This window comes from Benincasa hispida, chromosome 3 (genome assembly GCF_009727055.1).
Source record: "Benincasa hispida cultivar B227 chromosome 3, ASM972705v1, whole genome shotgun sequence".
NCBI classification, from domain to species: domain Eukaryota; kingdom Viridiplantae; phylum Streptophyta; class Magnoliopsida; order Cucurbitales; family Cucurbitaceae; genus Benincasa; species Benincasa hispida.
In genome coordinates this window covers 33987606-34003546 of record NC_052351.1, presented here as the reverse complement: position 1 = coordinate 34003546, position 15941 = coordinate 33987606, and the positions used below count along the sequence as shown (strand labels likewise).

The 15941-nt window shown below is 33.5% G+C and overlaps 1 protein-coding gene and 1 long non-coding RNA gene across 2 annotated transcripts; one reads left to right on the top strand and one right to left on the bottom strand.

Annotated features, from left to right (window-relative positions):
- Positions 1 to 7222: 7222 nt before the first annotated feature.
- LOC120074179 (WAT1-related protein At2g37460) lies at positions 7223 to 11086 on the bottom strand. Its single transcript, XM_039027209.1, has 7 exons — positions 10855 to 11086; positions 10674 to 10736; positions 10474 to 10590; positions 10157 to 10397; positions 9716 to 9877; positions 8323 to 8474; positions 7223 to 7469 (listed from the first exon to the last, which is right to left on the bottom strand). Exons 1-7 carry the CDS (start codon positions 11049 to 11051, stop codon positions 7271 to 7273), a joined length of 1131 nt encoding a protein of 376 aa, XP_038883137.1. The 5' UTR covers positions 11052 to 11086; the 3' UTR covers positions 7223 to 7270.
- LOC120074181 lies at positions 10955 to 15503 on the top strand. The gene is made up of 3 exons (XR_005480916.1): positions 10955 to 11092; positions 13666 to 13781; positions 15131 to 15503. It is a non-coding gene; the product is annotated as an uncharacterized LOC120074181 (long non-coding RNA).
- Positions 15504 to 15941: the final 438 nt, after the last annotated feature.

The following is a 15941-nucleotide window of genomic DNA, read 5'->3' as shown; positions in this document are numbered from 1 at the left end:
TGTGATAGTCACAAAGATCGCGTAGAAGCACAACGTTGCTGATCTCTTTACAAAATTTCTCACAGCTAAAGTTTTCGAAGGTCACCAGGAAAGTCTAGGTCTACGAGACATGCGACATCTTGTTTAGGACAAGTGGGAGATTATATTGGGGTATGCCCTAGTTTATTGTATATTGTACATGTTTTATATTGTATTGTACATTAGTCTCCCAAGGCATTAGGAAAAGTGGGAGATTGTTGGAATTGATGTCCTAATTCTCCCGGAGTCTCGTTGTTTGTAATTATACACATTGTTTAATGAATAAAATAATTTTTATTTCATTCTGGCATTTACTCATATCCAATAAACAAAACTTCATGGTTATCTTATGTAAATTTAAGTATGTATATGTGATATACAAGTGGATCATGCCTTAAGTGATAACAGGTCTGTAGTACAAAAATTAAGGTGGATACCTGATCCTAGTAGCACTATGGATACGATCAGCTTTGTAGAGGTTTGCAAGTATTGTAAACTACTACAGATGGTAGATCCTGACCATTCATGTGGAGACATGCGAGTGGGGGTGTCCTATACAAAGAGTTTGTATAAGACCGGACCACGAGATGACTAGACTCTGTATATAACGCCGTTGATACTGGAGACTTACATCTCACTTAAACAACCATAGGGACACGACCTTAATCTTGAGTGTTTTGGAAACTTCTGCCTTTGAGGGCGGTCCTTTGATTAGTACGGGTGAAAGTGACCAGATTGCCAACTCAACATGCCTACCTTTTTGGGGATTTGTCTGATTTGGGAGCTGGAAACTTAATACACAAGATAGAATTTACTTCTTCCTGAAGCAGGGGTAAGTAGAGATATTGCTCTCTTAATGGCTGATTCCGGGGCATGAACATAGTGGCCACAACTTCTCTTTGAAAGAGAGAACTCAGTCATAGTAGGACTATGACTTATGTTCATTAGAGGTTTCGGTGGCAATTAAGGAGTTAGATGTAACTATAAGGGCATAATGGTTATTGGCCGAGCTGTACTTACAAGCGATCTGTGAAGGGTTGTCACACTATTGATTGGTTAAAATGGACACACAATATATCTGTAGTAAGGAGAGTTCAACTATCGGTCTTTAGTGGAGTGCCTAACAGTTAATGGATGATGGATCCCGTGACTAAAGAGTTTAGTTAATTATTCACGTACAGTTGAAGCTTTGAGCTACAGGTTCATAAGGTCCTTGTGGTAGCTCAATGGATTCAAGTTGAGGATCAGTTCTTAGTGTTGATTTGAAATGTTCAAATTGACAAGAGGTAATTCAATTATATATGATATGATCGGTATGATGTATGAGATACATCTAATAGAGGATTAATGTAAATGATATTTACATTAAGTACCATGGAATAGAAAAAGAGCTATGGTTTACATGTTTCATGAGATGAAATATTAAAACTATAGGTTATAAATATATTATGGTAAGTTATTTATTATTTATATTTATAATAATATTAATTATTGGATAATTATCTCTTTTTCCCTAATAACCAATTGAATGGAAGGTTGTTTGTGAACCCTCAATCCTAATTTCTCTACTTGAGTATGTTCCCTATTGAGATTAGTGTGATGAGTAGGTTGATGTGGAAACTAGTGTGGAATGGTAGAGAAAAGAATGGAAATTAAAAGAAAAGAAGAAATTTGGAAGGTTGACTTTTAGGGAAAATTTGGAAAAAATTTGGCTAAGTATAGAAATTGGTGGGTTGATGCGTCGGAAGAGTGGTTGGGGATGGCATACGGCTGAAGGGAGAAAAATAGAGATGATGCATTGGAAGGCACACAAGTAGAGGAGGCATGCATGGAAAGGCAGCCCATGCATCGAGCAGCCTCGACTAGTGGCCATGCAATGCGTCAAGCAGCCTCGGCCAGCGCCCATGCAATGCGTCAAGCAGCCTCGGCCAGCGCCCACTCTATGCGTCGAGCAGACTCGGCCAAACGTCCTACCAATGCGTCGAGCGGACACACCCATGTATTGAGCACACTGCCAAGCGGCCACGCCCGTGCGTTGAGCGCACTGCCGAGTGGCCATGCTCATGCGCTGAGAGCCATGCTGTGCGTCGAGGTGCCTTGCCATGCAGCCAAGCGCGTAGCCCATGCCATGCAGCCATGCAGGCGAGCGAGCGAGTGATGACAAGCATACGCCGCACGCCTATGTGTTGAATTAGCACGCCCATGCGCCTAAGCACCCGGCCAAGCATCAAGGTGTCGCGCGCAACCCATGCGGCCAAGCACGCTTATGCGTCGAGCGGCCAGCCCATGCCAAGCAAGCCGTGCGAGTGAGCCATGCGTCAAGGATGGACAGTTGCTATGCGTTGGTGATGGTTAGCTCCTTGAGATGGCTAAGTTGAATTGTAATGATAGTGAATTGACTTGCTATACATTGAGTAGAGGTTATGCATTGTTTATGAACTAGACGTTGAGCATCCAAGAGTTGGACGCATACAAGGGTGAGGTCACATAGAAAACGTCATCAAAACCATGTGTCTTCTTGGGAGGAAAGCCTTAAGCCTTAAGAATTTGAGGTGGTGGCATCTGACTGGAAGCTCATGCATTGGCTACACAAGAGGAAGACACTTAGCTTGTGATGATCACAACATTGTGTTGATGAGGTGAGAAAGAGACATTTGGCCATGCAGCCAAGTAGGTGGTGTCAACTCTGGAGAAGGTTTGGATGCCTATAAATAGAGCCATGAGACTTCATTTTTAGATCACAATTTAGAAATACCGTAAAAAGAGTGGGAGAGTGGAGCAAACCTTATGTTGGAGCCAAATCCATGCGTTAGTCATAGAGGACGGATTGGACAATGAGGTCTGAATAGAACGCATCAACTTGGGATGAGAAGTTCTCCCAATTTACTCATGAGCTTGGAGTGATTTCAAAGCCACCTGAAAGATCTGAAAGTCTAGTTTTTAGATTAGGGCTGCGGAAGAAAATCTTAAAGGGATCGGTCTAGAAACTGAGAAGAAGACAAAAGGGTCAGGTTGTCAAACCAGTCTGAAAGATTCTCTGATTCCGGCCAAACCACAAGGATTTCTAAGCTAAAATTTTAGGGTAAGCTTCCTGAGACATTTTAGAATATATTTGTAGAAGGAAGCATATCAAAATAAGATTTATAACTGTGAGTAATTTGAGCTGTAAGTTGAATCTGAATTCTAGGGGTGAAAAGGGAGCCCGAGGTAGAAAAGGGAGCTACTAAAGTGAAAAGCTCCTAAGCAATCAAGGTGAGTGGCTAAAACGTTTTGACTAAAACATTTGCTTAAAATTTTTTATTACAACGTGTTATAGAAAGCATGTTTTAAAGAAGATTATTCTCATGCCAACTAGTTTTACAAAGTAATTTCCAAACAAACCATGAGTTATGTTTTAAACGCATGCATGTATGAGAAATTCTTGAAAAGCGAGTTATATGTGTTAAATATACTCAGCATGCGTTAGTACCTTTAAAGCCATGTGTGTTATACTATACATGCTTTAAAGAGAAAGTCCTTAAAACGCGATACCGAAGGACATTTGAGAAGGTATCCGCCCAACTAGATACTGAAGGAAATTTGAGAAGATATCTATTGGTACTGAAGGACGTTTGAGAAGGTATCTGAGCAGAAGTACCTAAGGTATGACGGTATTTAGTATGGCCATGTGCACGTAGGTAGAGTCAGAGATTGAGCAAAAGGGTTCTCTCTTGACTAGTAGTTGGTGTTGGGATTGTTTTACTCATAGTAGAGTTATTCTCAACTGAGAAACAGTTTTACTGTTTTATGATTAAATCAGCTTTATATGGTTTATGCTTAGAAAAGGTTTATACTGCAGTACAAGTACTGTAGAAGCTTATATTTCAGTTAAACTCTTTATTGAGATTTTACATGAGAATCAATTATCTTTCTTAAGTCACTCACTAGGCGCAAGCTCACCCCATTTTCAAATTCTCTCCCTCTCCCCCCCCCTCCAGGTAGCGGTCAAATCCTCTGAAGATAGCTCTGCATCTACTCTGTCATTAAAGGAATAAAAGATTTGTAACCCGTCAGTTTAGATGGTTACTGTTAATATTGTACATGTTACTGTTGTTCATATAGGGACTAGGGTTTTGGGGTTTTGGGACTTGTGAATCTAGTATTGTAATGACTTTAAATATGTTATAATAAATTTTGGGCCTAAAGATATTCCACTGTATATGAGTTTTATATTGTATCAGAGTTATTCCGCAACAGTTAGTAGGCAGTAAGTGTCAGCCACATGGTTGATAACTACTGCAGTCACGCCCTTTCCTAGGCTAAGAGGGTGGTCTGGGGCGGGGTGCGACATTGTTGGTGGTTTCATAGAAACCGTGAGATAAAAGAAAAAATGTTTTCCTAATTTTAGAAAGAAAAACAAGTTTTGCAAGGTTGTTATTTTACTCACGAATAGTTGTCAAGTAAAATGAGATTTACTAAGCGGCGGCTTGGAGTTAGCTAAACGATCATGGAGTGTTCTTAGGCGATAGACATTTAGCTAAGCGATGAGCTAAATGATCGCATAGTTTTTGCTAGATTATCGCATAGCTTTTCCTAAACGATTGGGCATTGACCTATACGATAGGTTGTTCCATCTCCCACTTGCTCAATCATTTACACGATTGTGGATTCTCCTGTTTTCTGCCTCAAACCAAGTTCACACAGAGTCCACCTTCTGGATTCTCACACCGAGAATATCAAGGTAACCTTCTTATTGGTGTCATACTTAAATTGACACTGTCGAGGTTCTATAGAGGTTGTTCGTGGTGTTCGGGGTGTTCGTGACCCTGGCGATCGCTGCAGTATTCGTACGTATAGCGGTCGTGTTGGACGAACGTTTGTGTGTTGCTGTGTTGTTGTGATCAAACGTTTGTGATCAAAGAACGTGAAGATAAGTCTACAAAAGTATGTTGATTCTTGTCCTTGATCTTTTGTATAGCATGCTATAATTTCTATATTTTAGCATAACCGTATGTTTCCATTTGTGATTGTAATTGTAAAGTTCATATACGATTGGAATTTGGAATGATCCTTCCGCTGCTCATGGAAATCCTCGTATTCGATTTCCTTTAGGAACTACGTGTTCGTATATGGAAATAAGGATTTGATCCTTACAGGATATACTGACTACGATTTTCAGACTGAAATAGACTCTAGGGGATCTACTTCGGGATTGGTGTTCATTCTAAATGGAGAAGCAGTAGTATAAAGAAGTATTAAGTAAAGCTACGTTATAGACTCCATAATGGAAGTAGAGTATGTTGCTGCATGTGAAGCAACCAAGGAAGCAATATGGCTTAGTAAGTTCCTAAATGATCTGGAAGTTGTTCCTAAATAATCACTGTTACGTATTAGCATCGTTTACGGTTAGCATTGATTAATTTCACTTCTTAATGACCTAGATAACTTGATATGAATCCTGAGCTGTCTATGAACTCCTATTTATTCGGGATTGTCCCTTGATCTGCATAAATGAGGGTAAGCTCAACAGAACTGCTCAATATGTCTCCCATTTTAGGGATAAAAATGGGTAGATAGCTGGGGACATAAAATTTGCAAGATCTACCTATTTTAGGGATAGTAGAAAGGTTGTTCTCTTAAGGGTTGATCTCAGGTCTTTAACAAAGGGCCCCATTCTCTCGTTAGTATGAGAGGGAATGGATTTAGTGATTAAGATCCTAAATCAGTTGTTCATTAAAGGGACAGTGGTACTTAAAGAGAAAAGATGTAACTTAGGGGTAAAATGGTAATTGATCTAGTGAGGTTACAAACAACCTGTGAAGAATCAACTTATCGATGACGGTTATATCAAATGGACACATAATATATCTACAGTGAGAGGGGTGCAACTACAGGCTAGAGTGGATAGTCCTATTAGTTAAACGAATGTTGACTAACTAGGTTAAAGAGTTTGACCGGTTAATCTCGGATCATTGGAGCCCATGATCTATAGGTCCATCGGGTCTCCTTTCTAGCTCAATACGGACAAAATTGAAGAACTAGGTCAAGTAAGAATTTGAAATGTTCAAATTCGGGCTTCAGGAAAAATTATATTTTATATGAGATATAATTTATAATTAAATAATTTATTTATTGATTAATTATTTTTTAGAGTATTCTTGAATATTACATGAAAGTGTTTTTAAACTTGATTAATGTGATTAATCAAAGTCAGGTGTCAAAAACAATTTAATATGTGATATTAAATTTGGTTTAAAATATTTTCTAAATTATGAAAATGTTTTTCATAAAAGATTGATTTATTTATTTTTTAAATTAGTTAGTGGAAAAATCTAATGATTGGATTTTCCCACTAACTAGTGAACTTTGAAGTGGCACTTCCAAAGCTTAACACCTAAAGATTACATGCTAGTGGAGTTTGAGGTGGAAGACATGCAAGATAGGATTTTGCATGTCATTTCTCTTTAAATAGTTTGGTTTTTGAAATGTGTAAGAACTAATGCTTATTTAACTTTTCAATTTACTCTTCCACCAAACTCTCTTTACTTTCTATTTTACTAGAGTGAAATTCCCTTTAGTTCACTAACAAAACGGTTCCAAACCGTGTTCAATAAGAGAATAGCGAGAATTTACGATTGCTGGTGTCGATCGAGCACAGAAAGGAAGATTGCTGTGGATTCTACAAAAAATGTATTTTCTAACCCTTTATGCATGCTTATTCTTAGTTTTATGTAATTAGAACGCTATCGATCATCGTTTCCACTATTGCATGCTTTCTTTATGTTCCAACAAAAGCCCAATAGATAAAGTACTCAGGATCAAAATAAGACTTATTCACCTTGAGTTTGTAAAATGAGTACATCATGTCAAACCAAGTTCTATGTCTATCTCAAGATCATTAAATTAATATTCTTTCATTTGGGATCATTTTGATCTTCCTTTTTCAGTATCTTTTTTGTTCACATTCACTTATTTTGAATAAGTAAATTAAATTTGACTAAATGAATCGTGTATGTAACGAAAAACAGATCTTTCATTCACTGTTGTCTTTCCATAACATTACAACCTTCTTAACAACCGACCCCAAAAAACCCTAATATTATAAAATTAGACAAAAATATATGGAAAATTTGAAACCAAAAAGTGCTTTGTTACACTTGGTGGAGTAGAGGAGGGACATGGAAAGGATTGTGGGAGATCGGAAAATTATTTAGAAAATTTCAGCAAAATCTAAAATGCTTTTTATAAGTTTTTGGCTTTCAATCTCATTAAGTTAATTTTGCTCAATATTATTCTTTAGATCAACTGAATTAGTTGATTCAATTGTTAAACTTTCCATCTTGTTGTCTTCTATTTCTTTTGTTTGTTGTGTGGGTAATTTCAAGTCTTCACTTGAGGAACAATTCCCATCTTTGTTTTTGCCCCAAACAACAAGGTATAGTCCAACAATTATCACAGCAGCTCCAAGTACCCTGCAAAATTATTTAATTTTTTCTGCGTTATAAAACAAGATATTTTATTGAAATAAATAAAAAGAGTCACTACTTTACGTTAATTTTATAACTATCTCTTTTAAATTATTCATTAATAAACTTGAAAGATAACTCTTTCAACTACGCCATTCACAACTAGCACTCTTTTTTAAAGGTCGTTAAAATAGTCTTTTTTTGTCATTCACGGCCGAGATCGACACTGAGATTTGAATTTTTTTTAAAAAAAATATTTTAACCTTATATCCAACTATTGATTCTTTTTTACTTTATCGGTAAAATTTTGCGATGAACACCAAGATCAAGCTTTCTCCGAGAAATTCTGTCTGAGTGAACACCGAATCCATAACTCTTACTTCTTTTCAAATTTTCTCTTGTAAGCTTTTCCAAATCTTATATCAAATATTATGTAATTTTGCAAATCTTATGCCTTTCTACAATTTCTAAATTGATTTACGATTATCTTTTTAAATTTCTCAAAATTCAACAATCTTTAGGACATTGATTTTTTAAATTTTGGAAAAATAAGATTTCATCGAGAAAGTCCAAAAGAATCTATAGTTAATTTCAATGGTCAATCCCAACCAAAAAAGACCGGAAAAATTTAATAAAATTTACATAGGTTTTTCTTTAATACCAGTTCTCTAACTTTAAACCTTCCAAGTTAACTTAGAATATAACTTGAGTTTAGATCTCTAAATGGGTGAATATTAAGTTTAACCTCCAAATTCACACGTGATAATCCCATTATTTTATAAAGGAGTGGATTAGATTAATCCAATTACTTAAATATTTTAATGTAACAGTAAAAATAAAAAGTAAAGATGGAAATTACCTTCCAAAGTAAAGACGCTCTCCCAAAATAAATGAACTCATAATGGCCACAATGACCATACTCAATGGGCTAAAGGCAGTCACAAACACAGGTCCTTTATCTTTCATCACTAATCCTTGAATGTAATAAGCAAGCCCTGAACAAAATATCCCCTGCCATAATTTCAAAAGATAAAAAATATAGGTCATTTATCGCTAAACTATATTATTTTCAAAGTATTTATAATAATATTTTTTAAAGGAATAGCAACAAAAAAAAAAAAAAAATAGTAAAAAAAATACTGATGATACTGATAGACTTCTATCAACATCTATCACATAATATTAATAACAGATTTCTATCAGTTTCTATCACAGATTGACACTTGATATATATTTCTATCTACCTCTATCAAATAAGATTAAATTTTACTATTTTGTATAAATAGTCTTCATTGTTTTTCTATTTTTGAAAATTTTCTTTTTTAAAATTATAAAAAATACTTTCATCACCACCATTATGATATTCTCTTGAATTCTAAAAATAAAATTGAGATTCTCTAATATCCACACGGTATAGAGTTATTTTTATTTGTTGTCAAAGTAAATTACACAAATAAATATTGGTAGGGGAGATTCTTTTCTTTTAATTTTGCTTTTGGTATAATTTTATTGACTTTTCTAAATATATTTTTCTTTAAGAAAAAAACACCATATCCGTAAAATTGGTGCATCTTTCGGATTATTATTTGATTGTTATTATTTACTAAAAAAAAATTATTTTCTGAAGGTTTAAATTATTTAAACACATCCCATATCTTAGAGTTAGAACTATCTTATATTAACATCATGAAGATTAATTAATTATCTCAAAATTAAAAAATTTTACCTTTTCAATTTAATTCTTTTAGGTAATCATAGACTTATGTTATTAATTTATCATTAGAAAAACAAAATATAGATATCTGATTTTGCAAGAATTTTCTTCATCCTTATTAGTCATATATACTCATCTGTCAAACTAAAAGTTAAGATAGTAATCATTTTATTTTTATTTTTATCTCTTGAAATAAATCTATTAAGATGATAATTATTTTTTTTTTAAAAAAAAAATTAAATCTATTGACACTATTATCACATCTAAATTTCTTATGAAAAATTATTTTTATTTTTGAAATTTAGCTAAGAATTCAATCATTGTATTGCAAATCACGAGGTTGATAGTATAAATAGTATGTCAGTTGAACTACACTCATGTTGGCACAGATACAAAATTTTATCAAATGATATTAATATATTATAACGATCAATATCAAAATTAAAAGATTAAATTATTATTTTCAATTAAAAAAAAGAAGATGTTTTCTAACCAATAATAAAATTAAAATAGAAAAAAATAATAGTGATAGGCTTACACTATAGACAGCGGCAAGCAATTTAGTTCCCCAAGTAATGGACCAAACGGCGGCGTTTCCTCTTTCCATCACCAAAGCCACCACAGTGCCCTCCGCAGTGCCCAATAGGCAGATCCATGCCGTAAGGGAAAGCTCAGCTGGGTAAGCTTTCAAAGTGATTGCCTGTAAAATCCCAAATGATTGATCAATTTTTTTCCTTTTTTTTTTTTTTTTTTTTTTTTTTTTTTTTTTTTTTTTGAAGAATTATGATTCCTTTTTCCTCTCAAAAGTGGTGGGAAAAAGTTGGATTCTATTGTTGTTGTTGTTCTTTTTGTCAATTGTCACATGGTATTAAACCTAGTGATGTGAAACAAATCTTGTGATAAGGGGAATCCATCAACAAAAGGGGTTTTTGTTATTTGTCAAAGGGGATTATGGATTTGGGAATCTTGTGAAGGGTACCTGAAGAATCATGAAACAGGCCCAACTGAAACAGCCAATTGTTATCATAATTGAACCTTTGATTGTATCTTGAAGGCTGATTTCACCTCTTTGTTGTTGATTGTTTGCTCTTTCTTTAACCCAAAATAGCTCCAAAATTGGGCCTTTTATTAGTGTCATTATCATAGCTCCTCCAACTGTTGCTATGGTTCCCACTATCTTAGCTTGACTTCTGATGCTTTTGATTCTTACTTTCTCTAGCCTGAATAAAAGTATGTGTTAATTTACAGGAACTTCACTGAGAAAGAGATTGGGTTTGGATTTTGTTTATTGAATACCTGAGGATCCAAGCCATTACAAAGGTAATGGCGGGGAGAATATTGCACATGGCAGCTGCAAAAGTTGCTGTTGTGTACTTCATTCCCAAGAAATATAAGTTTTGATCAATCACAGGCCTGCCAAAAAGGGAAGATATAAAATGTTATGTTGTTGGAGAGATCATTATTTTGTCAAAAGTTTTTGGGAGGCAGGGCAGTACTCTAGCAAGCTGAGGATCATTAACTTGGCAAAGACTGGAATTGTCATCTTTGGTCTGACCTTCCTGGGAAAAGCAAAAAACCATCTCAAATAATTAATCCTTTGCTGTTCACTTCATGCATGCATGTAAACTGTTTGATAAAATGGCAATGAAGGAATCTGAGTGGAAAATAGAGAAATACTTGTCAAAAATCAGTGCAAAAGGAGCTATAACAATTGTAGCAACTGCATGGCGGTAAACAACAAGAACATAGTTGCTCATTCCTTGATTTAGAGCTGCTTTAGACAGAATGTCCATTCCTGCAAGACCAAACTGCAAGAACACTACAGCAAAAAAAGGCTTGGCTGAGACACACCATTGGCTAACTTGGGGATTCATCCTGCTTAAAGGATGTTGAAGCTGAAGCTGATAGAGAACAGGTGTGTTGGTACAATTTCTTTAATGGCTCATATTGGTTCTGCTTTTATAGGAAGTAAAATGCATAAAGCATATGACACATATCTTCTTTCTGAAAACTTTCAAGCTCATGGGAATCTATTAGGTATAAAAACATGATTAGAATCGTAAACCCACTTCATAAATACATGTTTAAGGAGGAAGAATAATGTGATTAAGAAACTAATGTTTAATTTGATAGTGCTTTCAATTATTCAATTATCTTTCTGTCACTAAGTGATCATTGATCTCATGCCCAATCACCCTTCTTGCCATTGTGCCAATGGTTTGGGCCCCATAGTGGCTAAAGTTCCCCACTTGCCAAGATTAATATATGCACCAACTCAAATCAAATATTCCTAAAGAATTTGATTTTTATATATTGGTAAGAAACGAGCTTTCATACTAAAACAATTTTTGTTACACAAAATGAATTTTATTTAATGCACTATGTGTATGTGTGCGCGCATATATACACCAAAAATTCTTTCCCACAAGCTTTTTTTTTTTTTTTTTTTTTTTCACATCAAAGTGGAATAATAACGAATTGAACTTTGCTTTATAATACCTATAGTATTTTAATTTTATTCAATTTTGAGAATGATTGTGTTTGCAACAGATATTAGTCATCAAAACCAATTTACACAACCAAATCTTGGTGCAGATTACTCTTTCAAGAATTCTCTTTTCTATGTCCTTCACACGTGTGAAGTAAGTTATGAGTTTTTCTTACCCAAGTTGCCAAAAAGAAAAAAACTTTAATGAGAATTCCTATTTAGAGAAAACACATAATATTTTTCTTTTTACTTGATTTATGTATGTATCTTTTGATGATCAAGGCATTGGGGTTCCACTCCATGCATTCATTATTCTCGTGGCCACCTCTAAGAGACCCCAAGGACTAAACTACTGATTCTCCATTTGATAAGAATTTCGTTTTTAGTTATCTTTTTTTGAAATTTAGGATTGTTTTCTCTAAATTTTTTTACAATAAATTTACATTTCTTAAAGAAATGTTTTAATTCTTAGTCAAATTCCAAATTCCAAAAACCACGTTTTCTTAGTTTTCAAAACTTGACTTGATTTTTAAAAATATTGATGGAGAATGGATAATCAAACAATGAAACTTAGGTAGAAATAGTATTTATAAGTGTACTTTTCAGAAAATCAAATGGTTATTAAATGGGCCAAACATGAGGCTTGAACCTAAATGTTGAAGTGTTATCCCTAAACATCCCAAGCTCATTCCACTTGAGCCACCTCTTCAGGGTTTTGTTCTATATGCTTCGTTTCTTTAAATTGCTAATTAGATAATCAGGGTTAAACTTATCAACCATGGTGAAAATTAGCCTATGCCCTTGATATGTGTAGTTATATCAATTAGATATTCCCAATAGATTGTGTTTATGCATGAATTTATATCTGATTTAACAAGAGCTGCAGATATATATGAATTAAAGATTGAAACCCCACATGTAACCATTTGGATCAAGTGGAATATGCATGACATATTTCTAACTAGAATTTTCTTTTCTATCACTTCCTTGATTATCTTTTTAGGCCTTTTTTCCTTCTCCTTCCCAATGCATTACTTGAAATCATATAAAGCGATGAGATTACATTACAAGATAGTGCATGCTAACATATTCGTTTGCTTCAAAGTTTTCTCTTTCTTTATGGGATTGAAGTATGGGCTGTTGTGGTACACTTTTTACGTTATTACCATTTCCCGCATGGGCTTTTTGTTAGTAACATCATCTATCTCGTTTTTGCACATAGTTTTTAGAAACTGTAGGATAAGCTTTGAATATACAACTTTGTGCAATCATATTTGCATATAAAGTCACTTTTATCATATTCAAAATCGTTTTAAAATATGCTTTATCAATTTTATTATAAGAAAATCACATTTAAAAGTGTAAAATCAAACATTACAGACTTATTTGGAAATGATTTTGTACATGACAAAACACAAAAGTGGTTGTTTTCAAAATCGCTTCTGAACATGCCCTTCATCCCTTTTGAAAACAGAATTGCTTGATTTGATGACAGCTTCATTAAGACGAGAGTTTATTGATTATTAGTGCTGAGTAGGGTTTTTACTTTTTGTTTCCCTCTTATCTTGATCTTTGTTTGCACACTTCATTCTGTTGAATATAAAACTTTGTTACATCTGTCTTTTCATCACAAATTTTGCTCAAAAAAAATGCCGTCTTTAAAAAGCAATAGAAAACGATTCTTGTATGGTTAATAAACATCAATATAAAGTGCAGTATTTTTTCTTGCACTCAAGACAACATCCTTTTGATAAAGGAGTTGTTCTGGCAATAAAAGGCTTTTGACCACAACTTTTGAATTACTTTCTGTTTGCTGAGAGTTACATTTGTAATGGTTAAGGAAAAGAAAACCTTTCATTTTTGTTCGACTTTTTTCTTTTACTTTTTTCTCAGTTCTGATTTGGGGATGGAGAAAATGCCAATTCTTTGGTCAATTCCCTCTCCCCCCCCCCAATTATTTCACCTTTTTAGCTTTCTTTGATTTTGCTTTAATAATGCAGGAGGCACTAAAACAATTGATCCTAGCAAAGTAATTGGCTTGATATCATATGGTTTAAACTTGAAAGACCCTTGGGATCAACCAATAGTCCTTATTTTTAAAGCCTCTTAGAACCAGGTAATCAATCTCATGATCCCAACGAAAAATGAATCTCTCAATAGATTGAATTGAAAACTCCTCTCTTGATGGGATTAGTTTGAACTTTTTGACTGTTCAAAGATGTTGAGTCTATAAATATAGAAAGATCTTCGGATTTAGAAACCGTAAAAGCTACCGTTGGTCCCCGAAGGAATTATTTAATGTAGTAGTCACAAAACCCAAACACACAACCTCCTAACTTAAGAAGGATGGATGCATGGATACGACATGACACTAGCATGATCATACAATATTTTTTTAAAATCTAGGACACAAACACCACAAAGACATGTTTATCAAAATATATATCTTTTTTATTCAAGAAGAAAATTCAAAGTCAATGAGTTGCTTTTATATGCTTAAAAAATTTGTTTGATATATTTCACTTTTAAAGTTTATTTTTTATTTTTTGTTATATTTGTCTATTTAGTATACTTAACAAGCATTCACTGCATGTCTAACAAATATTGGATCTGACTTTGTATAATTAGTATCTAACACATCTATTATACTAACAAGTGTTTGATACGTGTCCAACAAGTATCGAAGTGTCCAATTTATTTGATATGTATCAGATACAGATATGCTAGTCAAACTAAAGTGTTGGTGCTTCTTTCTTGCTAACTTCAATATTATAAATGAAGGTAAGAGATTTTAATGATGGATGAAAACTTCAAGTCTACTTTCGTCAATACAAACTTGTGAAATCTCCGTTTGGTGATTTGTTTGATTGTGCTTTTTTCTTTTTTCTCTGTTTTTTTTTTCTTTCCTTTTTTGCATGAACCACTACTTATTACACAGATCCAACATCTTGATTTTTATATATATCTGTGTAGGAATCCATATCCAATCTGGAACCCATTAGACTCGATACTTTTTTAGATAATGGGTATTTCATGGACCCATATATAGGAAATGTAAATATGTTGTCAAAAGTTGGATATGTTTGCTATATGATTTAATCTTTTACTAAGTCAGACAGCATTCTCTTTCTCTCTCTCTACCAAGAAACAAACAAACCAACAACAAAATTAAGAGAGTATTTTGTGGATAAGTTAGTGGTGGTTAGTAAGGTTGATATTCTATTCCATTTCAACCATCATTGGTTAGTCTAATAAGTAATGGTTCAATTCATGGTAATCATTTGTCTAGGATTTAATACCTTTGAGTTTCCTTAATACCCAAATATCGTAAAGTTAGCTAGGTTGTTCCGTGAGATTAGTTGAAATGTGCCCAAGCTAAACTAAAAAAAAAAAAAAACCATCTCTCTTGTCGATGGAAATTGAACCATATGATTTATTTATTATTATTATTATTATTTTGTGCAGATTGTTGGTGGAAGATGAGCAATGAAATACAGATTCCATTACGTGGGAGAATTGGATAATGCTTTGATTCTATAGAGTAAGCCTCGTACTTGACAGGTTATTCCATAGAATATAATCTTGAGATTATTTTTTTTTTCTTTTTTCTTTCTTGCCAAACAAATACATTTCTATATTTTAATTCCATTCTAAGTTGGGGTTTTTTTCTCTTCTTAAATAATATTCACTTTGATAGCCATTGGGGAAAAGAAAAGAAAAAAAACTATTCTTTTTGGCTAATTTCCATGTCTCTTATTTGGTGATTTCTTTTCTTCACACCTCAACTTGTCTATGACATTTCTTAATCAAATTGGATATTTATTTATTTATTTCTTCATTGCTTTTCTTATCCATTCATCAATTTGTTTTCTTTGTAATTTAAATGCATCTTCCTTTGCTTGTATATCTTGAATTCTTTAAATTACTTCTATAAAAAGCTAATTGTGTGTAAAAAGTAAGTTGCATCACTAAATTCATAATTTTTAAACAATCCAAAAAGTACTTGGGGTTATATGCTTTATATGAAAACTATGAGGTGGTGTTTTAACTTAGATTTTTATTTTTCTAATGGAAAAAAATTCCATTTTCTTTTGGCTTTCTACTTAATTTGATGAGTTAGTTTTAGTTTTAATTTAAAACTTTGGATTTTATTAATTTGATTTGTAAAATTGAATAAAACCATCATGGAAAGTAACCTAAAGATCAATATAGTAAAGAGATATTTACATAATTTATTTTTCTTTGTAGAAAACCTATGAAGCACAGATACTTCATG